This window comes from Anguilla anguilla, chromosome 5 (assembly GCF_013347855.1).
Source record: "Anguilla anguilla isolate fAngAng1 chromosome 5, fAngAng1.pri, whole genome shotgun sequence".
Taxonomy (NCBI): domain Eukaryota; kingdom Metazoa; phylum Chordata; class Actinopteri; order Anguilliformes; family Anguillidae; genus Anguilla; species Anguilla anguilla.
In genome coordinates, this window is record NC_049205.1 from 37,321,937 (window position 1) to 37,348,652 (window position 26,716).

General features: G+C 43.7%; 1 protein-coding gene across 1 annotated transcript; it reads left to right on the top strand.

Moving 5' to 3' along the window:
• The first annotated feature begins 3,947 nt into the window (after positions 1-3,947).
• strc1 (stereocilin 1) lies at positions 3,948-26,716 on the top strand. Its single transcript, XM_035419505.1, has 27 exons — positions 3,948-4,842; positions 5,056-5,080; positions 5,561-7,751; positions 8,562-8,627; positions 8,874-8,984; positions 9,306-9,460; positions 10,296-10,482; positions 12,478-12,593; positions 12,964-13,093; positions 13,432-13,614; positions 14,181-14,219; positions 15,566-15,736; positions 17,019-17,159; positions 18,560-18,621; positions 19,044-19,176; positions 19,695-19,783; positions 20,107-20,242; positions 20,840-21,036; positions 21,423-21,513; positions 21,990-22,176; positions 22,959-23,134; positions 23,416-23,568; positions 23,815-23,957; positions 24,336-24,484; positions 24,938-25,035; positions 25,329-25,479; positions 25,856-26,716. The coding sequence occupies exons 1-27, from the start codon at positions 4,029-4,031 to the stop codon at positions 25,948-25,950; spliced, it is 6,189 nt and encodes a 2,062-aa protein (XP_035275396.1). The 5' UTR covers positions 3,948-4,028; the 3' UTR covers positions 25,951-26,716.

Sequence of the window (26,716 nt, forward strand, 5' to 3'; positions counted from 1 at the left end):
TGCCTGCGTGCGTGCGTGCGCGCGCATGCTCTGTGCTTGCATGCGCGTGCATGCTGTTCCTCTCTCTCCCTCTGTGAACCTTCAGCTGCACCACTCCCTACGTAGTTCCTTGTGTCACCTCTGTTGGGTTGAAATGACAATCAAAAGCCCGAGTGGTTTGGGCTGAATCCTCTCCAGGCCCATCCTTGACATCTGAGGGGCGTGGAGTGGGGAGTAAACTTCTGCTGTGAGCAGTGCCATCGGCAGAGAAGAGCAATAACCATTCTTTTCCAGTTTCACAAAATCGGCGCTAAGTGCGCGAACTCTCCTTTTACCCTTGAGTTGTACATGCCCATTTGTGTTCTCGTGTTCATTTGTATTTCAAAAGCAATCCATAACTCTTTCTTTGAATTGTTCTTTATACAAAATATGTAGTTCCTTCATCACCTTTTTTCCAGCCCTGCATAGAATATTTCGAAATGCTTATATCAGTAAATGCAAATGGGAATATGGTGTGTGTCTCTTGCTATGTCATGGTAATATCATTGATATCACTGCATTAGTGGTGATATAACTGTCAATTTGTGGTTATTGATTATTGCTTATGAAGGTGTTATGTACTTTGTAAGAAGATGTACTGCCATTTTGGAATGGCCATTCATAGAAAGTTACTAAGAAATCTTAAGTTGTATAGCTCCAGGTTGAGTTGATAATGGAAATGGACCCATGGTGATAGAGGAACATAAACAAAGGGTACTCATTGGTGAATACTTTGTGAGAACTACTGACATCTTTAAGAGGCTGGGCGGAGTGCATTCACACAGTATGAGCAGACATTCATCACACCGTTATTTGGGGAGGGGCGGGTCAAGTGTTCCTAATCAGTGGTAATAATGCATTTAAAGTGTGTTTTAAATTAACTCACAAGAACTCCATATGTTTAAATGACCCCCCATGGCATTTTCCTCTGGACAGATGAACAGAAGGACACGCCTTATGTGGTTCTTGGCACTTTGATAGAAATTGGGTTGGCTCATAATTATGATTGTTAAACAGCAGTGCAGTGATTTTATGGGAAAAGGTGTACGGGGTGTTGCAGTAGACTGTTAATTTTAACGTGTTGTACCAGTTTTATTGTACAGTGTTTTTGTACATAAACTAAATGAAGCTTCATCAGAAAAAAAATTCTTTCAAAGAAAATCTTTTTCAGAGAAATGTAAAGTTTTGCATTTTTGGTTTCAAGCATGTTATGTCTATTTTGTGTATTAATGAAGATTTTAAGGTTACACCAGGTTGTTTTTCTTACTACATTGCCTGTGTATGTAGGTCTGATTTAGTATACAGTGTTACTGCTTTTTATTAGCATTGTAGACAATAAGCCTGTTTTGTATTGAAAAATAATTTGACCATGGCAGTTTTTTCTGCATAAAATTGTAAGAGGCATTTTTAGGATCCTCAAACTTCAGTTAATGAAACATGAACTCACTTGTTTTAACCGTCTTTGATGTGAATGCTGTCATTTTAAAATGCAAATCATGATATTTGAAAACTTCCCCCTCCCTTCCCCATGGCACTTGATGCTTGGTGTCATTGCATAGGTCTACTTGAGCAGTTCCTTTAATTATGCGTAGTTTATACAGTTGGATATTTTCAATGAGGAGATGAGAGAGAGAGTGGTTTGTTGGGGAGCAGTGGTTCCCCAAACTTGGCTTGGACCTGCTGAGTCCAGGATGGGGTTATGGTGGATCGTGACACAAGTGAAAAGTAGCATATCGTATCACTTCCCGATGACATTCACACCATTCAACTTCCAACAGTCCAATGGGCTTACAGCCCTTTCAACGTTGTTTTGTTGTATTTATTGTAAGATTTAGTGTTCTTTTGTAATACTCTAGAGGATCAGATGGGATAAAGGAGAAGGAGGGTAGTCACTGGAGAAGGGTCGCTCTGAGGTAATCACACCTTGCTTCCTCGTGATATGATCGAGTGCATTTTTGAGAGCTCTTGGTTTCATGTTGATGCTAAAGGCTAACGTTTCTTCATTGCCTTTCCTCAGGTGGCTCTCAACGTGCAAGCCATTTACAATATTTTGGGGGCAGGTTTCGTTCTTGCATTGAATTAAGTGAGGACAGTGGGACAGCCAACGTTCCCACACACATTCTTCGCATGCACCATTATTTTTGGATAAGTGTGTTTTAGTTTTTTTCTCTGGGTTGGTCCAGTTTTATATGCAGTGAAAGGTACTTGAGAGAGAAGTTCTTGATGACCTGCCAGCTTTACAGTGGTTGGTAGGCATATAGGGGCAAATTTGGGGATTTATTATTATTATTATTGTTATTATTATTACATAAACAGAAAATACATTACTATTATTAACGCAAGAAAATACATTTCAAGTAACTAAAAAAGATGCAAATACAAAAAAAGCTGTCTGGACCAATCAAAAACATGCAGTAGCTTACAACAATCGTGAAATGTCCCTTTTAAAGAAGGTAGGGGTTGTGGTGAAGGGTCATTTTATTGTTTGATGGACAATCTTTATTATTTAAATTGACCGTGTCAGGTCTTTCATCTGAGCTGTGCAACTAAATAATAGGGGGAAACTATTGATTGTGGTGCTTTTAAGTCGCCGGCCAATTTGTATATGCATAGTTAGGCCTACTTATATTTTTAAACAAATGCATGTAGCATTGTCTGAGCAAACATATAAACCTGTTTTGTGGAGCATTGCATTGTCCCAGTTTTGACGGTGTAGATATGGTAACGGATTTAATATTTATCACGTAATTTCTACTGTAACTTTTACATGACTGCAAACATATCTATAACGACCCAATAGTCTACGACGCCTTCAAAGAGGTGCCGAGGTGAGAATTCGTCGTGGTCTAGAACAATTCTCTGGCAATCGAGAAGTAGGGCCGTTATAAAGTATCTAGGTATCTAAAATTCGTTTAGGAAAACTGTAATTATGCAGGTTAGGCTATCTGCAATTGATTGATAGCAATCAAAAAAGTTTCAGTGACCAGTTGTGGCACAATGTAATGGCCTACTGAAAATCATTTGTCAATTTAGGCCCAATTAATTAGGGAACAATGTACTTTGAACGAGTAGGCCTATATACTGCAGTTTAGCTGTTTTATACATAGGCTATTTTCTATGCTTAACAGTCGAACGCCAGCTCCACCTGGCTCAAGTCAGCGTTTCGGCACAACCTTCCACCCTTGGAATGTTTCTAACGCGTCCTCTTTCACGAGCTAAGGGGTGTATATTACTGACAATGCACTGAGACCGGGGATTCAACACGACGTATTAATTTTTCATGGGAGTCGGCTGTTTGTCGGGTGAAATCCGTTCTGTGTTTTTCACAGCTTCGACCATTCGCACCTCTTTTCTTCTGGCGTTTTAATTAGGTTAGTACTGCTGTGCGATAGAGTTGCAGGTGGATACCAAAGCCTGTATGCGGCCATACAGGTTGAAATGCGCTCATTGTTTGAGGCAGTAGCAGTGGAAAAGCCCTATTTCAGAGGAGTCAGTCTTTCGGGCTTTTGAGAGTGGGACAGTCGCTGGCCAACATAGCGTGGCCAAATTGCTCAGGGATGGTAAACAGTCATGGAAAACTTTGGTCTTTTATTTTTCAGTTGCAAATTTCGTGGAAATTATTAAATGTTCAAAGTGTTAGCCTGCTGGTCAGACAATCTAAATAAGGAACTAGCCCTTTTGTCTAATACTAACCAACACCGGACATTAGCCTACTATTTCGATGAAGCTTGTGTGGAGAACATCCATGAACAGGTAGCCTACGAATAAAACATTCAGTTTAAGGAAGAATCTGAAGTTCTCGTTGAAGAATGCAAAAAAATATACATTTAATTATTTTTGTGCTAAGCACGCTTTTTGGTAAGTATATTTGTGGAAGTGCATTTCCCATAATTGAGTCATAGTTTTGTGTCGGCTAGTAGATTATTTTATGTTGCTGACAGATTATTCTTTTTTTTAAATTTTTTTTTTTACACGTAGTCGGACTTTATGCGTTATTGCAATGTTTTTAGATGCGATCCCAACTAATTCACTGCCTTCTGTCAGGACTTGCTTTCAGTCAATCCAAGGACTCCGTACTTTCCAGAAGCTCCAGAGCTGTTTCCATTAAGAGGACAAACGCGGGCGCCGTGGAGAGTGAGGTTGAAAAAACCACCGGGGACATGACGGAGGAAAATCAGTCACTCCCTGCTGAAGACAGGGCGACAAATTCCCGTGCAAGAAGTAGGACTGTGCTGGATCCCGACCACCAAGAACAGGCAACGGCCAGAGCGGGTCAACTAACGGAAGGCAGTGGGATGTCCGTTTACTACAATGTCTTGAACACACTATATGCCGTTTACCGACCACTTCTGACAAGGAGATTTATGGATGAACTTCCTAAGGCAGTTGTTTGTATTCTGACTGGAAAAGTCGACTGTGGGCTGGAAGCGGAGATTACAAAGAGCATATCCACTCAAATAGACAAGCCTTTGCGGTCTCTCATCACGTCTATGAAATCAATGACATGCCAGAATCTGGCAGCCAACAGCAGGAGTTCTCAGGCTACAAACTTTTTAAATTTCTGGCTGGATGAATCCACGCTGGCGCAAATAGCATCCATTCAGGACTTGTTGCTGTCCACTCTGATCCACCTGCCTCAGTCCTACTCCGAGTATCTTGTGACTGCTTGGCGTGTCTTCAGCGATGCAACTTTACCGCCTGTGGTGAAATACATTTCTGATTTCGTGGTGACAATTCTGAAAACACCTATTGATTACTTGAGAATTGGATTACAATTCGGTATCGAAATCCCTGTTTTAAATCAAAGTGAGCAATGTCAACAAGGTTTGTACTGACGCCAGCCCTCCACGCACATAAATGGCCACAGCCTAGTTCTAATTTCCAAATCACACCGGTTAACTGTATTTTACTGCCATTATGTTTTCTTCAATATAGGCTACTGTCTGATTCATATAAACAAAATGAATCAAGCGTTACATCTGTATGACAAAAAGCGACTTATTAGGCTGTTTTGTTTCCTACTTTTTTCATACGCAGGTGGTCTAAAGCAGCTGATTATGTGGTAAGCTTTGTGAAACCGTGTGAAACATTTACTGAGTGACGCATGCACATGTGATACGGTTACAAATTGTGACACCCTGAAAGCAATATAGTAATATAATGTCTCTGTTAAATGTTTAATTTGATTCATTAGAGGTGCATGAAACATATTCCGGATGCCCACAACCGTTTGACATGGGATTCTATAACAGTAGTATGCATATAATTTATGTTCTAAAAGGTAATTAATAAGAGACTGTGAGCTATACTACTTGATTTTATATTTACATATAAATGATAAAAGATAAACACAAACCTTTTTTTTCTTTAAAATGGAATGGGCATTATGTCTATTTGAATTCTGTTATGAAATGGGAAAACATTTTTTTGAAAATGCATTTTGAAATATTGACTGGTAGGAACGACATGTGACAGAAAGCACATAGATTGTAGTCTTTTTCCAGTCATTGCATGACTAAATAGAATCTTTTGTTTTATTCAGGGGCATGACTCACAATGTGAGTTGGTCATTTGGGAGTGCAATGCTGGACGTTTTCCTGGCCCCTGAGCCCCCACCATGTAGCTACTTGAACCCAGACTGCCAAACTATCCAGTATGCCCGCTCCCTGGTACAAGCCGACGATGGGTCCCCACCCCTGCTGAGCTGTGAGCACCGCCCCCTCGCTAGCCTCAACAACACACTCTGCGCTAACGTGCTCCGCTCTGGCCCTGGGGACTCGCCCATGCTCTACTCCCTCTGCCAGGCCCTGAGCTCTCTCACCCCCTCTCAGCTGCAACTGGTGTGGACAAACGGGTGTGGAACCGTCGGCTCCATCTTGGCGCCCCTCCTGGACAGTTCTAGCTGCGATGGGAGCCCCCACCCGGCATCACGGGTCTCCAGGTCCACCCTCAGCCTCAGGGATCTCATGTGCATCTACTCCAACTGGACTGGGGTGGTCCAGCCTGACCCAACTTCGGTGGCCTTCTGTGCTGACAACGACCGGGACAGTTTCCTCCTGGCAGTGTGTGGCAACATCGAGCTGATTCACCTGCTGGCCATCGACCCTGCAAACAGCTGGTTGTGGGGGTTCTGCGCCAACTTCTCAGGGGACCACATGGCGACACAGCAGTGCTCCTATGAGACCTGGTGGGTACAGATGGTGGATGCCTCTGTCCTGTCACTCTGCTGGGAGCAGGACAGGGAGAGGATGGAGTACCTTCTCTGTAACGACCTTAATTTCTTCATGCTCATGCTGAATGACCCGCAGAACTCTTGGCTCTTGCCAAACTGCACCGGCCTTGAACCTCCCACAGAGGTGAACATGAATGCCCACATCGGTGACCTCTGCGTCTACTCAGAGTGGCACAACCCCGCGTTCATCGCTTCAGAAGTGCTGACGGTGTGCGTCCAGTACGACGAGCATGGATTCTTGCGGCAAGTTTGTGCAAATTCGACATTCCTTAACGCCTTGCTGCTGAACCAGATGAACGATTGGGTGGGAGACTACTGCACCCTCTCCCTGAGCACCCCACCCACTGACCCACCCTCTTCCTTTAGCATACCCAATTGGTGTAACTATCACCAGTGGCCAGGGCAGGTAGTGGACCCTTCCGTGGTTGGGTTCTGCTGGCAGTATGATCAAGTTGCCTTCCACAGGAACGTGTGCTGCAACATGCCGCTGTTCGAGAAGCTCACCCTGGACTCGCAGAACGAGTGGCTGATGGTGGTGTGTGGCGACAGGGAGACGCTGGACAGGCTGCCCGAGGTGTGTCGCTACGGCGACTGGAGCCGCCCCACCATCGTGGACATGACCGACCTGGCATTCTGCGCTGAGCTGGACCCCAAGAATTTCACTCTTCTGGTGTGCGCCAATGAGACAGTGCTCCAGAACCTTCTGGCAAACCTGGACAACACCTGGCTGCTGCAGTACTGCTCCAATCACTCTGTCCCAGGGGGTAGTGGGGGCGGAGGCGGGGGCAATGGAGCTGGAGGTGGCGGTGATGGAGGCGGGGGTCTGATTGGGTTTAAGCCAGCAGATCAGTGCCAGTACAGTAGCTGGGCGGTGGCGCTCCCGGGTGCCTCCCTCCTGGCGCTCTGCTGGGACTATGACCAGGCCAACTTTGTGTCCAGAATCTGCTCTGACTCCACCCTCCTGGCCCTGCTAACTCGGGAGCCCTCCAGCACATGGGTGGGCACGCTTTGCAACATGTATACCAACGTCACCACCCCCAAAGTGAACACGACAGGTAACGACAGCACCAGTGGTAACGGCAACGGCGGGAACAGCGCTGGCGGCGACGGCGGGAATGGCGACGCCCACAATAACAGCACAGACCCTCTCCCCTGCCCGGCCCGGGACCTTGTCCGGCGGCTGAACTGGACGTGCAGCACGGACCTGAGCGCGGCCTGCCGCCCGGGGGCCAGCCGTCTGGTTGGCCTGCAGCTGCTGATGCGCTGTGGCGCGGAGGCGCTGAGGCCCCGGGTGGGCGGCCTGCTGTCTGACCAGATGGCCTCCGTGGTGGACCAGGCGGCCAACGTGGCGGTGGTGCTGCTCGTGGCCCTGGAAGAGAGCCGCATGACCTCGCTGCGCATCACCGAGAACATCCGCCTGAGCATCCTGGACTCCGTCATGCTGTACCTGGAGCAGGAGGCCAACTTCGCCAACAAGAGGGTGCTGCTGCAGTGCTTCGGGGTAACACATCCCAGGGGTGTGCCTCTGGGCTATTTTTATTGACACCCAAGAGTAGAATGGAATAAAATAGAAAACTTAATTAGGCTGAAAACAGCAATTTCTCATGCACTTAGGAACTCAGGCAAGGGTGGTCTGAATGAGGCGATTGATGCCTCCTTGTGTACCTCTTTTATTAGGTTCTGTTTCTTTCTGACTAGCTAGCTGGATAAATACATAAATTTAACTGGAACAGTAAAAATGTATAATTCATTAACTTAAGGACTGAATATTAAGAGGGTTCAGACTGTACTATGGGATTGTGGGATATAGGATATATGCACTTACTTGCAGTGACTTTTTTACTACACACCTCTGGGTATGAATTAATTGACACAGTAGGCATAAATATTTTAGAGAAGCCCAGCAATATTAACCTGTTTTTTTTGTTTTTTTACCTTTTGGAATCTCTGTTTTTAGGTTTATGGGCTATAATTGTGCCATAATCAACTAAGAATGTCAGTTTGCCACATACATAATTAATAGCATACATTACTCATGGTCCGCAGATAGAGAACGGATAATATTTGCTTTTAGGAATGATTTGCCATTGATAAATTTATCATTGATACTGGACATTTCAGAATCCCTTCCTCTGGAAATTTTAATGGAGAATCTTTTGCTTTGATGATGTCTTTGATACTCATTAATGCTGCTTTTTAATGTGTATTAACGTATGCAATGTGTATTAACGTATGCAGTCTGTTTTTGTGTGCCTATATATGCGTTTTTGTCTATTTGTAAATGTGTGTGTGTGTGTGTGTGTGCGTGCAGAAAGTGCTGACCAGCCTGACGCAGACGGGGAGAGATGTGACCAGTGACAGCTTCTTCCTTATCAAGGTCAGAGGGTCGAGACTGAGCATCTTAGACCTTACCGAGACACTGCCTTTGGGTGTATGTGTGATGGTTGAAATGTTTCTCTTCCTTATCGTATGTTTTGTTTTTTGGTTAGCAGGCTAGCTCCTATCTTGTACAATCCTACTTTTTACTTTCTGGCCTCTCTTGATGATAAAATGATCAAAAAAATGGAAAGAAATGAAATCCAGCATCTACCTGGCTGACGTCTGTCGTATTATTAACGTGCAGGAGTACTTCCGGATCCCCCTTGCCAATCTGAGGGCAGTCCTGAGTGCAGTGGACATCACCACCATCAGACAGATCATGCAGTACTACAGCAGGAATCTAGAGACTCTACAGGTGAGCTGATTGCCTCATCTCAGAACCATCTCACGTGTCTCTGGATCAGGGGTGGACAACCCTGGTCTTGGAGGCCCACCGGGTCTGTTGGTTTGACATCACTTAGCACTTAAATGATCAAGTAAAGCAGTTTATTGTTACCTTGCCTCACCTGGTTCCCTAGTTCTAAAAATGAAAGCTAAAATCAGTTGACACTGTGGTTCCTAAGAGGTAGGCTAGGCTCCCCTGCAACAGATTCACAACATAAGAAGTGAGCATGCCGATGAGGAATGTTGCCTACTTTTAAATAATTATTGGAACTCTTCATCAATTTGTCTGCAGCTTACGGAAGAATACCGGCGCACCATGGTGTCTGTGCTCTTTGGGACCCATCTGTCCAGGGATGGGACCCTTTTCCCTCTCCTGGCCCCTCTGTTGGCCCTGCTCCCACCTAACGACATCCTGTCCCTGCCCAACCTGCAGAGCTCTGCTATTGCGTAAGAAATGTAACCTCCAATAGGGGTCTGGCTTGCATACGGTCATCATGATTGGATTACAGCATCCATGTGCCACAGACGTCACTGTAAAATTGGTCACTAGCTGTTCTGTGCTGGTATGCCTTGGGAGATTGTGTTAAGCACGCTTGAAGTCCCTAACACAGTGCCCTGGACCAGCTCCAGCTTTTCCTAGACTTTAATTCAAATTTCAAATGTTGTGATATATGCGTTGACACATTTAGACGTATTTGAACACAACTATTGATATTCTGTCGAGTGTAATAGTGTTCTGAGACACCAAGCAACTTTCTGTAAAACAGATCGTATTTTATTATCTATTGTAATCTATGGAATGAGCAGATGTTCAAATTCGCAGATTAGTTTTGTCTGGATTAGTATGTATCAGGGCTTTAAAGTAAGATGAGCTCTCTAGGTTGCATGAAATTAAACAAATCTGCATGGACACTGTGCAGAATTGATTGCCTGGATATCAATGCTTTCCCCTGCTCTCAAGTTACAGGTTTAGTTCTCTCAGGTTCACGTTGGTTAAGGTGTACCACTCAATTTAAGAGGTCTTGGATAGCAACCAAGCTAGCATGCAATGTTATGGAAACTTTTTTTAACATTGTAGTGCGGTTGCTATGCATAGAGCATTTCATTCTAGTGAATTTGTCAGGTCCCAAAAAGTTTGCTATAGCATTTTAGTGAAACATAATATATTTTATATAGTTGAAATAATATTATAGGTCAGCTGAGAGGTGTCATAAAAGGGTTGAGAACAAGAGGGATGTTTGTGATTTTCACTGTTCCCTCCCCTTCCTTCTTTCGGCGACAGATTAAGCACCATTGACTCCAGCATCGTCCAGCTCTCCCCCGAGCAGCGGCAAGCCTTTGGGAAGTGGTTCGGCAGATCCATCGGTGCCCAGAACGTGACTGCAGCGGGCCCTTCCTTCATCAGGGACACTGGGAACCTGATAGCCTACCTGCCGTTTCGCAGCTTCCAGCACCTCTCACCTGCTCAGGTATCAGAAACCAGACACCCTTTGACTGGCCGAGGAGAAAAGGCTGGACTTGTCCGTAGTCAGAATGCCTCTGTTGTGATAGCCGTGCCCTTTACTCGCGCTCAATAAATAAACAGGCAGACGCATGAATTAAGAAAGGATGTGTGAAGGGAGGCACTGCTCTCATCTGTCATCTATTATCTGTCGAGAGTTGTGAGGAATCTGGCATTCATTGTATGCGGAGTTAAAATGTGAACATGATAGCCTTCTATTACGATGGAGTGTGTACACTGAAGGGAAGAGATCCGTCTGTGACTATTCTATTATAAGCATGCAGTTACCGTGACTACTCTAAAAGGCATCATCGTAGTTTCCGTTGAGATCCATGCCTGTTTGTGTTTTTTTTTTCATATGCATTGGTTGGCAGGACTTTATTAGCTTTACTTGAGTAAAATGCACTTGTACATTTTGCTTTCCCTTTTATGGGTAATTCATAAAATGTAATGATGGTAATAATCCCACCTGCTGTAGTTAAAGGCTGGGTGGATACTGGAGAAATTTTATGCATCAGTGAGAACATTCATGGGTATAACTAGGTCTGGTTAAAGTGTGGTTAATAGATTGCAGTGTGCAGTCCAATTTTGAATCACATTTCTATTGCTCAAAAATATTTGCAAATATGGACACGTGGAGCACGTGTTTAAAATTACAGGCTCTACTCTGTCTCCCACCACTATCCCTGAAAACTTCACTGAGAAAAAACATTAACTCAAAATTCAGAATTGGAAATGACAAATCTGTTATTTGGTCTCAAAATTGCCTTTGAAGTACATTTTTGTTACTCGCATTTTTTAAATTCTAGTCTGTGTTCATAAACAGAGAAATGCATTATTGGCTCTGAAGTGAAGGAGTGTGGACTGTTCTTATCCAGGGGTGTGGTTTTTATTGTTGTTGAACTGCATTAACCTCTTGAGCAGAAATGTTTTTAAACGATTTAAATTTTTTTTACTTAACATACATGTGTCTTGGATGATAACAGAATTTTGCAGCCACCAATCAACTGAATTCCCTGATTTCAAATCATCAGTAACTGTTTGGGACACCTCTAAACACTGTGAACGGCCTGTTTGAGAATTCAGTGGTCACGTTCTTTGCTGCGTTCTGTAAACACAGATGTTGCGAGGCCTGTTTTATGATGACATTGGGTGATGACCCAGAGTTGAACCACAAAGAATAATTACTCCTGTTTCTTTCAGCCAACCACGTTTCATTGTCTGACATTTTTATTGTTTATTGATCATAATATTTAGAGAAAGTGGTTAATTTGAATGTAAAGTCGAAAACAAGATGTCGCGCTTTAGTTAGCTTGCTCACCCATGAGTAAATTAAAAGAGAAATTTCTCCTTGGGTTTTTTAATATTATTAGCCTGTGTGATTAACAAAAATTTAATTTGATCAGAATGGCAAAACATTATTTGTGGCTTATTTTTCCCCGCTAATCCTGCTTTTTCATCCTGCTTTTGTTACAGGTGTCATAACTAAAAAAATATGACAGACATACATTTATTTTGCTATTATTTTGTTATTGAGTTGGGATATTATGGCAAAATAGATATTTTTGTCAGAACACAAGTGAATTATCCCCCACAGTCTTGTAATACAAGAAAAAAAATAATGTATAGTTATTAGACTTTTACTTCGATTTTATAATTTTGAGTTCAGATTATGCCATCTAACATTCATTAGTTCAGCAAACTCACATTTCATTGTTAGAAAAACTTCTATGTGAAGCTCAAAACTAAAATGTGTACAAAAAGACACATCATTTTTGCAAGACACAGACATCTCACTACCAACCTTTAAGAATCACAGAACTGTATGTATATGCTGTCGAATAGTTTGCACAGTGTAAATAAGTGAGAAATGGACAGTGACCAATGTAAAATGTCTGCACATGTGTGTGTGTGTCTGTGTGTGTGTGCGTGCACGCATGTGTTGCTGTGTCCTTGCTCACAGTTGCTGGATGGACTGGATGTCCTGCTGAGAAACAAGCTGAGCCCTACTCAGGGGCAGTTTGTGGCCCAGACCTTAGTGGGGACTTACAGGAATCTAACAGCAGACTTCTTTACGCGGTTAGTATCCACGCACTAAATGTTAAATAGGTGGCAGTGTAATGGTCAGGAAGCTTGTCTTGTAACCTGAAGGACAGGTTTGCTTCCTAGGTAGGGCACTGCTGTTGTATCCTTGAGCAAGGTACTTAACCTGAATTGCTTTAGTAAAATATCCAGCTGTTTAAATGGGTTTACTATGTAAAAAATGAGAAAATTGTGTAAGTTGCTGTGGGCAAGATCGTCTGGTTAATGCCTGCAATGGAATGGAATGTAATGTCTGCTTGGCCTCTTACTAAGTACTTATTAATAAAGTGTTCTTCTTCTTCTTTGATGATGATAATAATAATAATAATAATAATAATAAATACATTGTTCTCGTCCATCTCCATAGTTTGGGAAACTTGACGTGTCTGGCTAAGCCCAAGGACCTGCTAGCCCACGTAGACACGAGTACATTGGCAGCCATCCAGGCAAATGTTCAGAAGTGTGTCCATCAGGGGATGAAAGTCCCCAGTGAAATGGTGAGGCCTGTGCACTGGGATGGGCATTCCTAAAGTCACTCGTCATGATGGGTGCCATGGTCCTCAGACAAGGCGTGGGAAATGCTCATGGTTTTGCCTTTTGCAGTCATTTTAAGTCTGTCTGAAGATCCTCTCTATCCCTTTGTCTCACGCAGTAATATTGATGATGAAAGATGGTGGTGGATGATAAATCTAATGTTGTTGATGAGATCTGCCTTTATTGTCTTGAGTCATTTTTATTTTCTCTGACCATTTGACCACATACTGGTGAGCGCAACCATCCAAGCAGAAGGTAGGGTAAGAAGGCTCCTGTTATGTGTGTGTGCATCCCTCCCCAGATCTCCGGCTTATTCCTTAATGTGACAGAGCTGCAGAGCCCCTCCTCCCTCTCCTCTGAACGCATTTCCCAGCTGGGTGACTTCTTGCCCTTTTTGGGAGCGGACTTCCTGGGGCGGCTCTCCCCAGCACAGCTCCGCCCCGCACTGCCCGCCCTGGCGACGGTGCCCTTCACCCCGAACCAGGTACCGAACACTCATCAACAAATCGGTGAAACACAGTGAATGTGTATGCGTGTGTGCATCTGCGTGATTGTGTGTCTATATGTTTCTGTTTTGTTTTGTTCTATGGGGGGGTCATATGGGGCTGGGACGCGCTGTAGGAGGTGATTGGTTGGGGCGACATGTGGGAGGCAGGTCTCAGGGGATGCTGGGATACTTGATACTCCAGACAGGCAGCAGTAAGAGAGAAGCTGACGGCTGCAGGATACCCTTTGATTACAGAAGCATGACTGAACCTGATCTTAGGCCTGGGGATTAAACTAGGCACGCACACCTGCCATGGAAGATTATTACTTTTCTGTGGGGAAACTGGCATGTAATTAAATGAAAGGAAATGCTTTTTAGGCCACCTTCATTTCTGAATTCAGTCTATTCATTATTACGATACATGGCATCCATCTACCATATGCATGCCTACTTTAGACATGTGAAACAACATCTTCCTGAAAGAGTCATATTAAGACTCTTATGACTATTGATGAATATATGGCTGAATGATTGTGCAAAATTAACTTTCTGTTTATTCACAGGCCCAGGCAATCGTAGAAAAGGTGTTGCCAAACAGCAATGTGAGTGTTTGCAAGATCCTGGACGATACTCTGCTCTTTTCATGTCTCTGGGATTGTGAGATGTGTGTGTGTGTCTTAGTATTGAGGTGTTGGATGTTAAGGGTGTCTCAGTGGTGAAAGGGTGAATGTTGAAACTTGTTTTCGTGGTGAGATGATGAATGTATGAGTGTATCAGTGGTGAAAATGTAGTAAGTTTCAATTGCTCTCAGTACACAAAATTCTGAGAGTGGCAAATGAAGAATATATCTGATCTGGTTCCTGTGTCAAAAAAATACTTGCTTTTTTTAAAATTTGCATTTAGAAAGCAGAAACCTTTGTCTGCAAACACAATGATGCAATGCACTGTGGGATAGCTGGCTCTCGGTTTGACTTTTTGCTGGACACAGGGGTTGCTTTTTAGAAAAATTAATTCACATTCAGCTGGCTGCAAAATTTCAAGTGAAAGGTGTCCCTTGGAAACTTGTTTCAAACATGGCTTATTTCACGATGACCCAACACACGGTTATAGACAGAGGGGTGTAGTTCAGTATCAGTGGTGAATGTGACTCATTTCCATTTAATGTGCACATTTTTCAAGCGGTGGTGATAACAAAGGCGATTTATGTATCACATATTATGGATCTTGCAAAGCTGTAATTGCATATGCTACTTCCAGGGTCATACCAGGAATAATGAAATATTTTATTATGCCTGGTTCATACGCTGTTTGGTTGACCGGTCAGTCCATAATTCTGCGGTTCACATCTTTTGAGGTTCTGCTGCATGTCTTCTCTCCGAAGCGGTGAAAATTGATGTATGTCGTAGTGGCTAGGGGTTGAATGGAGAGTGTCTTGGCGGTGAGTTGATGGATGGTACTCATTTATCTCAGTGCATGGTAATGAACAGTGATGTATTAAACCAAGCCAACTGGCTCAGAGCATACAGCAGCCAGCAGCCAGCAGCCGGCAGCCAGCAGCAGGGTAATTCAGGGACAAAGGGCTTCACTGCTCTCTGCTGTATGAAGATTAATGTTCTCACCTTCCGCTGCACGACAGAGCAGAATGCCAAAACACAATGGAAGATTAGCATTATGCTTAATGAAGGTGCTAATGTTTCAGCAGCTAAACATTCATTAGTGTTTGAAAGAGTATTGGTGTTATACAGTATATATTGTATATCATCACTTACTGTAGATGATATATAATCTTTTTAATGATGAAAAAGGAAAGTGGCAGATGTCTTTCTGTCCTTTCTCTCAATTCCCTTCTGGTCCTGTTCCCCTCTTTATCTCCCTTTTACTCCTTTTTACTCTCTTGGGCTTCTCCCTCTCTTCGTCCCATGGCTCCGCCCCATGTCCCCTCCCTCAGTTGGCGCTGCCGGGGCAGCTGCTGCAGCTGGGGACCCTGGTGAGCGGGGTGAAGGTGGAGACCCTGTGGACGCTGACCTCCGACACCCTGCTCGCCGCCCTGCCCAACATGGCCCTGCATTCCCCGGGCCTGAGCCCTCCGCAGGCCAACGCCATCACCACCAAGCTATGGGTAAGGTACGGGGGAACCGCCCCCGTTCTACACCCACTCACCCCGCGACCACTGCAAACCCACCCCCCCCCCCCTTCACTGTGCGGCATACCTTACAAATCACCACCCGTAAACAGCAGCAGACCTGAACATCAGGAGGTGTGGTATTTGTACCATGTGATGGGCATTAACCCGTTAACGCCCAGATTTTTTTCCCAGAGATGTCTTTTTAAAGCATCTGTAGTCATCCAAAAAATATTCACAGATGGAAAAAGAGCGGTAGAGACTTTGGCAACTTTAGTTGCCCGCGGGCTTAAACGGGTTAGTAAGTTTCACGCTGATGTTAAATGCAGTTACAGTGACAGTAAGTATAGGAACCCTACATACGTTGTAACGGAAAACCTGGGACAGAAGAAAACGGCACAAATTAAACGCAGATGTCCACGGTAACCTGACCTCAGCAGCCCCTCTCTGCTCTGTGGGGAGATGTCTAAGACTAATGAACTTTGTGCGTGTGCGTGATAAATGGATGGGAAAGAATACTGTGTTGAGGCTAAAGCCTGTGATCTCAGGTGGACGTTGCTCAGAAGCGTCTGGCCTCGACGTGCACCCTGTCGGGATTAAAGGCGGGCTTGGGCCCGAGCCAGCTGGAGCTGCGTGGCTCTGGGCCTGTGCCAGGGACTTCACTGGCACAGGGGACGCAGGCCGGTGCTGTGAACGCAGCACCTGTTTCTGCGTACACGTTCATACTAGTCTCTGTAACTGAAATGCTTTATCTTCAGTTGTGATGTCCATTTGTGGAGACATCCTGGGGAATTAAAGCTCATGGGGAGTATGCCAGGGATGTGATTAGGTGTCCAGATGTTGATAGCCTGTTTTTATCGAATTTTGACCAGGACATTAGATTTAATGCCCCTGTTGTTTAGAAAAGTTTCCATGTAATCTGTAAGTTTTCTGTAATGGCCATAGTTCATTGCACACTAAGGTACTTTAGAGGTGAGGGTTTGGACACAATAGTTAGTCATTTCATCTATAAACAATGTGTGTCAATGATGAATCTGTGCTGCACGTCTACTGTTCATCTGTTTCTAGCTACATGTGTGTAATTTGTCTGTTTTGCAAGGCGTGTCTGTAATCTTCATCTGTATTAAATGGTGTGTCTAATTCATTTTTACAAGGCATGTGTCTGTCTGCCTGTCTGTAAGTAGCCTGGGAGGGGACAGAGTGTTTGGTAGCTCCTGATGGCCAGTCCTTACACTAGCGCTGTGCGTCTATAATGCGTCTGTAATGCGTCTGTGCCCAGGGCTCGGAGGAGGTGACTAAGTGGCTGGACGAGGTGGAGCCGCTGCTCCCCAGCACCCCCCTGCGGAGCGTGCAGCTCCGAGCCCCCCGCCTGCTGACCAACACCACCTCAGTGCGCACGCGCGCCTGGAACACGCAGCAGGTACCGTCCACCTGCCCCCCGCTAATCCCCCCGTCTCGCGCCACGACAGCCAGCCGAGCCGGCCACTTCCCTGCACCCCCAGCACGACCCCGCACTCACCCACCCACCCATGCAGCTGCTTCTGCGCTGTCGCATTAATCATTGCTGTAGTGCAGTAATCCTCAACTCTGGTCCTGAAGAGCCATCGGGTTCCTTTAGGTTTTACCTTCAGATCCTCCAGTTGTGACCCAAAAAAAAAACAAATAGATTGAGTTCACTGTCTAACTGCTGTAGGCAATTATTAAGGGCAGAAAAAAGCCAACAGACCCTGTGGCTCTCTAGGACCAGGGATGAGGACCACTGTTACTGTGTCTTTAATTTGTATTTTGGTTACCTCAAAGTCTATGGTAACCACAGTATTTTCAATTTGTTCTGAAGCAAATGTTTTAGGTGTTCTTCTGCTTGAGCTGTCAGTAAATGCATATTTCAGTCAGAGTACACTCCTACCTAACTTTTAATCAGATTTTCTTCACTTTGTGAATCTTTTTCACTTCTTAATTAGATTATGGATCAACTGGGAAATGAAAGAAGTCATATTTTTATTATCAGTAGCCCCTTCCTACTTACCATCTGTTAATAATAGGAAATTCTTAAAGCATTAAATTGGTCTAACATGATTAAAACCCATTCATATGACTGAGAGTGAAAATATTAAATTTGTTTTTTTAAGTCCCCAAAACGAATTTATTTTTAATGTCTCTTTTTTCCTACAATAATTGCCAAAGCATATATTGTATTATTTAGTTTTCAGCTTTTCAAATTTTCTAATCTGTTGAGATGTACTTTTCATGTTGCACTGTTAGGGTACTTCTATTGTGTGCTGAATATTGATATTTGTGTGTTTATGCAAATATAATTTGTTATTGGAAAATGAACAAATCATAGTTTTCTTCTGTGGAGGACAGTCTTTTGATTGGTTAATACTATCAAGTGATGACATACAATATACCTACCCTTCATGGGATTCACAAAGGCCCCTTCTCCGAAAGCTGTATATTAGTGTTTCCTTATATGAATGGCTTTCTTTCCCTGGATGGGGTGTGCATGGCATGGTTTAAATTAAACGCTGAATTATTTATGAGTTTACTTGAGGTGGCTTTTGTTGTCTACCTTCTGAACTCAAAGAAGGCTTCATTTGCACACACGTCCAGGCAACGATAACACATGGAGGTGTTGACTACAATGGCTTCCATCTGTGCTCCTTAACAATTGTTGTGAAATTTCCAAGTGACTTGGAAAGAAGAAAAAAAGGAAAAAGAAAAGAATGAGAAAAAGTCAAACAGACAGACAGAGTGCGATAGAGAGAGAGAGAGAGAGAGAGAGAGAGAGAGAGATTGATGCCTATGTATTTTCTTTCCCAGGCCAAAGCGCTTTTTAAAGAAGCAGTGAAGAACAAGCCAGAACTTTCAATGGAAGAATTTCTGTAAGGATTTTAATGTACACTATTAGTCCTATGAGCAGCAAAATATAACATGTTTTTGCACATTATCAACCAAATACCACTGTTACAGTTGAGACTTCTGAAAGCTGTCTATTGCTGGCCCATTTATGAATTTACTAAGCCAATACAAATTTACATGTATTTCCAGCAAAAATGGATTACTAGCGATTTAACTCGATTACCCATATGTGTCTATGTCTATGCATATTAGTTGGCCTATACGACAAACCCCCCTGCCCCATTTCCAGTGCATGTGTTGGAACCTGATCTGGTGTTCTGTGCATTTCTGTTTGTATGTGGGGGTGCTACTCTGTGTGTGTGTGTGTGTGTGTGTGTGTGTGCATGTGCGCGTGTGCATGTGTTTGTATGTGTTTATGTGTGTGTGTGTGTGTGTGTGTGTTCAGGGCTCTGGGGACGATGGCTCAGGGAGCAAACTGTAAGACACTGCGATGGATCTTCCTCTCCCAGCCATCTTTGTTGCTGCGAGATGTCCTGGCCTTCCTACAAAAGCAGCCTGTCCTCCTCCACACCTCTCTGGTACAGATAACACTGTATTATTGCCATTTATTATACACATATCCACCAAATTGTCTGACCAATAACAGTACTATAACATTGGTATTACGCACTTATCCACCATACTGTTATTATACACCTGTTCACCATATTGTCTGATGAATAACACTTTTATTATACACTTACCATGCTTTCTGATCAAAAGACCTGTCATTATACACTTATTCACCTTATTGTCTGATTAATAACACTGTTATGACATACTTATTCACTGTATGGTCTGATCAGTGATACTCTTATTTTCCACTTACTCACCATACTGTCTGATCAATAGCACAGTTATCATATGCATATGCAAATGCCGTATGATTAGCTAACTCAGATTGTCTGTCTGAATGCCGGGATGGTCATAGAGTCTGACAGAGAGCCGTAAGATGGATCCGGTGTTGCGGGTGAAGAGTGGGCCAGGTGGGTGATATCTGTCTCAGGTGTTCTTTGTCTCCTGTTTTTCATCGTGCACTCTTTCTTTTCCCTGACAGAAAAAGTGTGTCATTGAGGAGCTGTACCAGTTTGACTTCTTCTCGCAGTTACTGGGGTATCTGGGCTCGCAGTTCGCCCTCGAGCTCTCGTGAGTTGCTGCCGTCCGTACTGTCTCGTAATAAACACGGTATTATCGAATCATTGAAATATTATAATATTATAATTTGGCCTGAATGAGGCCTGTTAATTTGTGTTAGCATTCTGCATATACAGTATGCTTGCTTGTGTGTGTGTGTGTGTCTGTATGCATACTTGTGTGTCTGTTATGTGAGCATATACTTGCTTGTGTATTCGCACCTGTGTGTGTGTGTGTGTGTGTGTGCTTGCTTATCTGTGGGAATGCAGTTGTTCTTGCTTGCATATGTGTGTACCTTTGTGTTTGATTGTGAAAGTGCATGTCCGTGTGCACAGGGTGAGCACCATCCAAAAGTTTCCAGTCGACATGATGGACACCTTCAGGAAGATGATTGTGCAGGATCCGCTGCACTTCCTGCGAATCCCCCAGATCAAACAGGCTCTCCTCGTGGACAAGATTGTGCAGAGGCTGGTGAGTTCAGTCCACAAAATCTTCATTTAATCACAAAGACCCAACCAATAATTCAGTTCTTTTTTTGCAGTGACAACCTAGATAGATAGTCTGTTTGTGGGAATTTAAATTTTGCAGTTCACTCTCTACATTGCATTTATTTGGCAGACTATGTTATCCAAAGCAACACAATAACTCTTAAAAGGTGACTTGAGAACTGCTTCTCTGCTTCAGCCCTTAGAAGAAAAGGCTTCATAACTCATGTCGTTTAATGGCTTCCTTTTTAATGAACACAAAACTTTTCTCCGAACCTTTTGCTCATACTAATTGATCTCACAATAATGCATAGTAAGTATTGCCATAAATAATGCCATTTTTTACGGTTTAAACATGGTCTCCAAATAAATAATCTCAGATACTCCTGCAGTGGGCAGCATAACACCTTTCTTGTTTTCAGTATAAAAAACATTTAAAATCTCAACTGAATAAAATAAGCTTCATAGCATTTATTTTCTTTGGTTATGTATAATATAACTTAAAGAGTGGTTTCGATTGCACGGGGTCTTTACGATTTTTGATTGAAAATGGCAACCTCTCTTTTTTTTGCTGAAATTTCAGAACATGTACATGGGCGGGTACTCTGAGGAGGAGTTCCGCTCGCTGGGCGTCATGGCGACCTTTGTGGTGGACGAGGTGTTTGTCCACGTGGACAGGACCTTCTTCATGGAGAACCTGGACTTCCTCAGAGGCTTCTGTTACAGCAGCAGCAAGAGGGACCTAGTGGCTCAGATCCTTCAGGAGCCTGGCATGTTTGGGTAGGCTACTGGGGGGTGTCTATCACATGGTGGTGACAGTGAGGCAAATGGAAAACAGATAGACGTGCAGTCATCTACTGAACAGAACATACTATCACATGAAAAAGATTCGTTTTTTAAGTTTTTGAAAATACTTTTTTATCTGCATTTGTTTTACTTTCTGAAGGTGTAATATATTTCAAAGTATTGTATTAAGCCCAGGATCTCTGCCATTCTTTGGAGAGAATGAGGAAATCCAAAGTATACCCATATATGCTGGGTAAGAAAAAATAGGGTAAAACTACAGGACTTGAGAAAATAGGCTGGGGGTGTAGTGACTTTGCATGGGTATCAGTACAGTAGAAACGCACCTCCTGGTGAACAGTGTCCCTCCTTGCTCCCTCCAGCCCAGTGGAGCGCTGGACGTCTGCAACACTGGACCAAGTGGACAGGTTCTTCTTCTTCCTGCCCAGGGAGGCCATTCAGAAGATCCCTGCGGTAGTTCCTCAATACTACTTCTGTCGTAACAAGTTTTCGATTGTCAGAAAATAAAATGTTTCTGTCATCCCCATTACCAATGTGATATTATATAATATATAAATGACTGCACGCATATGGCATCATTTAGAGTTTGGGTTGGTAATATCAACTTATCTGCTTGTGTGTACTTATTTATAAAGCAGCATTCTAAAAGGCATTTACTTTACATTTACAACTTTCCTCAGTGTAATTACAACTGCTTTTTCAAGAAAAAAAAAACTGAAAGCATGAAAAAGATAACCTCTGAAAATGAAAGATTTTCCACTGTGAGCCGAACTGCTGATGCTTTTTCACACCTGAGAAACAGGTGCCCATTAGCTTAACCAGTGAGGTCAGGAAGGAGAGGATCGTGTGATCTCAGGCAGGGTCAAATGACCGAGCTCCCAAGCGCGGCTGATCGGGTGTCTGACCCTCTTCCTCTTCCCCCCGCCCAGGGGCTGATGACCCTGGAGCGCATCGAGAGGCTGTTCCTCAGCCAGCAGCAGTGGGAGGCGGGGGAGTTTGGCGCCCTCTGCGTGCAGAGCACGGAACAGTCCGAGCTGTTGAAGCTCTTCACCAAACGGCAGTTTGCGCTCCAGTTCTTCCTGGGGTTCCTGCGGACGGGGACGGCTCCGCGGGCATGTAAGCGTTGCCATACTTTTTGAAACATTGCTACTTTCCCTACATCCATTTCTCTTAACTCTCTGACCCTAACATAGGATAGTAGCACCTCACGTTAAAGTTCAGGATTGTAATACTTATTTTGACTAAATTCAAGTTTATTTCACAAAAACATTTTGGTGAGTTTGTATTTTCTAGATTCCTGAACTATTATTTGTCTAAAATAATCATTTTTTTGAGAAAGAAATGTTTGAGAAATAATATACCATTACTTACATGTAATGGTGTCAAGTTTCAGGATACATGTTTAATCCAGACAAGCTAGCTATTATATATTTGTGTTGCAAAGAATGTTTTCAGGTTGTCATAGAGACCTCTCAGCTGATTGTGGAAACGTCCTACAGCTGTGGTTTCTAAACCTGCTGTGCTTACAGTCCTCCAATTTTTAATTTAATTAAGGACAGTGTTTTATTTGATAGTTGTGAATATCGATGGAACATGTGTTAAGTACTGTAAAATATTTTTTTCACATCTATATTGTGACCTTCATCAACCCCTCCCATGATCCACCAATAGGTCCCAGCTCTGTACCCACAATTTGAGAACCACTGTCCTACGCAGCAAAATTCTCAATGATAAAGATGTTTTATGAGTCCAGTAAGGACTATATGTGTTCCGTGAGAGTTGAACAACTCTAATGAGTTGAGAGGTGATTTACACTGAATCTTTCGCTGTGTATAGTACTCTATATTGATTCTGGCTGATTATTTGTCTGTTTCTTGCCTTCTGCCTCTACATTTCAGCTCAGCCGATGGTCCCCAGCTGTGAGAATCTGCATACTACGCAGCCGTCAGCCTGGAGTGTGGACAGCCTGATGGCCATGTCCTCGAACTCCTTCTCCAGCTGCCTCGAGCTCATTGGCCAGGATCCCTTTCTGACATCATACGAGCTGGGCTTGCTCCTCAGCAAAGTGAAGAAGGTTCTGATACATGTTTTCCTGGTTTATAGGATGTTCAAGGAATGTCATCAGACTTTCAAAACTTAGCATCTGACTTTGCAGTGACCCTAGGTGTCTACCATGCTGCACTCAAACAGATCAGTTATATTGATGTGCCTGTCTTTGTACACCCAGATCACTGGACCGGCACAGACATTTGCTCTTCAATTGCGAATGGTTGAATTGGTTGAGTGACAGACTGGGCTATACCTGTAGAGGCTGAAGGAACTGTTTTTCCTTCCCTTTGTGTTTGTTGTCCACAGATATACGGGCCAGCCTCTGCTTTCTCCCCCTCTGTGATCGCCCAGCTGGGGCGAATGGCCAGCCAGCTGACAGATGGGGAGCTGGCCGTACTGAGGTTGTCTCACTTGAGCATCGCTGCTCTGGGGTCCTTCAGCAGCTGGAACAGCAGACAGGTGTCCCTCTATACGTAACTCTAGGACACAAGCTTCATTTCATACTTATCTTATTTCTTTGTTCCCACATAGAGTGAAATGGGCTTCAATAGTTTCATACTTGGCTTTTTTCTATTCATTCAAACCCATATATAAACATGCAGTTACACCAAGCATCATGGGTATTGTAGTTCACTGTAGTTACTCTTAGTAGAGTAGAGGATCTTGTGGTGGTTTGGGGGTAACGCCTTGATTCTCCTCTCCCAGCTGTCAATACTGTTCCTGTCTGTGCTGAACTCAACCAGGCAGACCCCCAGCCAGCTGGACTCCAGCACCATGGTAGCTCTGGGTTACATTGTCTGCGGGATCAAAACCACTGACATGCGGAACCTCAACGCCGTGGAGTTCAGGTGCGGGGGAAATGTCCACAGACATCTGTTGATCAAACGCCTATCCCCTCACTACCCCCCCTCTGGTTTTGTTAAAGGAATGGTCACTCATAGTACTTTGGCCTTTTCAGACACTCATAGCTCAAAGATATAACTAACGAACTAAAGTTGCTTCTGTTGTTAAAATGTTTTTATCATTGTCCTGTGTTCTGTACTCTTCTCTCTCATGTTTATTCCACTGGCATGATCTGTATGTACTTTAATCTGTCTATCCCCCATTAACCACCCCACACCCTCTGTCTCTTCTCCTCACTACTTCTTTCGCCTCTCACTCTTTTCTCCTCTCTTCATACTATTTTCTGTTCTCTTCCTCTCTCCCTCTCTCTCTCTGTCCTACAGTAAAGCAGTGCTGTGGCTTGGGCGTCTGAGGCTAATATGTTCAGAGGAACAGCTTCTGGTTCTGGTGGAGCTGCTGAGTCACAGTCTGGCCTTCGGGTCAATCAGCTCCTGGGGCACGGAAATCTTCATAGAGATTGGAGCGCTGGCAGGTACAGGACCCATTGCAGACGATTAGGAAAGACTCAGTCAGTCTTCCACAAACCGCTCTCTGTGTTTCAGACTCAGTGTGGCACCAGGGGTGTGCTTATTTTATGTGGTTCCTCTCTCAGAAAACTCAATTTTCATTTATAGTCACATTTTTCCAGGCTCAATTTTTCCTAAACCAACTTCGTCTCTCTTCCCCCTCCCTATCTCACTCCTTCCCCTTCTCTCTCTCTCTCTCTCTTGCTCTCTTCCCCTCCCCTCAATCTCTCTCTCTGTTTCTTTCTCATACACTCCCTCTGTCTCTACCTGTGTCTCTCTCACCAAACCCTGTCTCACTGCTTACAATTCTCTTTCTCCCTCTCTCGCTGCCTCCTTCCCTCCCACCCCCTTGATCTCTCTCTCTCTCATTCCCTTGGTCTCTCCCTCCCTCTTTTGCCCCTATTTCTCTCTCTTTGCAGCTGGTCTCCCAGACATGGCCATGTCTGCTTTGGTGAAGGACCAGATTGAGGGGATCACCCCTCTCGCAATCTCCCTCATCCCTGCCGACAAGTTTGCTGTGAGTAGCAGCTTAAGCTCGCTGTTCACTGTCCACTTCCACCCACAGTGTGCGACGCGACTCTGCAGAAAAACACCTCTTTGACCTGTTCCTGTCTCCTGGCTCATAGAAATGCTTGCACATATTTAAAGACTCCATGGTTGCTCCTTACTTGCACAGCACAAACAGCACTGGTGCTTGTCGGCATTTTGCGTGCACGTTGCGGATCGGTGAGATTCATGAGTGTAGGCTGCGTTTTACTGACCTCTCTCTGTTTCCCGTTCCCTCTCCTCTCCTCTGCTCCTCCCCCTCAGGTGGTGTTTCACCAGGCCCAGATCCGCATGTTCTCGTACGAGCAGGCGGTCGCTGTGACCGAGGCCCAACGCGTCGCCCTGACCCCCGTGCAGCAGACGGCGCTGTCCATGGTGCTGACCCCTTGGGAGAACAAACCCGTTGACTTTCGTGGTAATTACACGCTCACTTTCACCAACGCACTCCCGTGACACCTCGTAAGATATTAGCCACTTCGCCTATAGTTTTCTTCACTGTTCTGTGCAAATCTGACTGATTCAAATTGACAGTCAGATATACAGTAGAGTCTTTGGATTCTAATAATATAATAATCACAGTTACTGTTAATACAAAGGTTGGCATGTTTGAGCATGCTCATTTTCTGTTGGTTGATGTGTAATTGTTTGTGAGTGTAGGGTACAGCCGGGTGTGTTTATAGTGCTTCTCTGGGAACAGATTTTGGTAGATCTCTCTGTCTGTGGGTACCATGATGTTAATAATGCTGCAGCCCCATTGGTGAGTGTTGATGTTGCTGCCTGTGTGTTCATAGGAAGGTCATCGGGATTTGCTCTGCGTCCTGGTCCCTTTTCCCTACTAATGGAACTGTTGATGCTGATGCTGCTATTCTTTCACTCCTCATTTTGAGTGACCCCCCCCCAGAACTCATACCTCAACACCCTTACTCTGGGTTACCCCTTAAAATAAAAATAGATCTATATTAAACTAATTTCACATGCTCATTGAATAACTTGACATGAAGAGAATAGTTATTCATTAAGTGGCACTTACTTTTTGCAGAAAGAGTATTGTGGTGTTGGAGTTTAACCAATGCACTGTGTAATGAATAATACAACAGATTCTGGCACTTATGGAGACTACAATATATAGTAATATATTTTTAGTGCTGGATGACCCACATCATATTATATTTTTGAACTGAAAATGATTTTGTGCCCCCTTGGGTTTGGAGAAAACCCTCAGATTTTTATTTCAACAATCACAGGATAAATTATCTTTCAAATATAATTGATCATTTTAAATAATATAATGTTCACAGTGTGTTGAGCTTTTCAATGCTATTTTGTGGATTGTAATATTATTGGTTTGAATTGAAGAGTGAAGTGTGCTGGTAAGCCCTGAGGTTTCTCTGGAACCTACAAATAAATAAATATATAAAATCGATTTATGTTTTGCAGTCCTTGTTGCTATGCTTAATTTAAAACTTTCTAAAAACCATTGCGGTCCGTGTCTCTGTAACATTTACCTTGATGGAATGAAAAACTATAGTCCTTTATTTATTGTATTTATTTTATTTTTACATTGTGTGATAAAGGCTTGTATAAACAAAATTGCTGTGGTTTTTGTATTGTTGTGCAGAGATAGATAAACTATTAATAAACAATATCAAATA

Bases quoted from the DNA above. Each gene is read 5' to 3' on its own strand.
- strc1 (XM_035419505.1), top strand. From the start codon at position 4,029: ATGCGATCCCAACTAATTCACTGCCTTCTGTCAGGACTTGCTTTCAGT. The intron at 15,737-17,018 runs GTAAGGTACGGG...GTCTGTGCCCAG, and splicing joins CCATCACCACCAAGCTATGG to GGCTCGGAGGAGGTGACTAA. The intron at 20,243-20,839 runs GTGAGTTCAGTC...CTGAAATTTCAG, and splicing joins ACAAGATTGTGCAGAGGCTG to AACATGTACATGGGCGGGTA.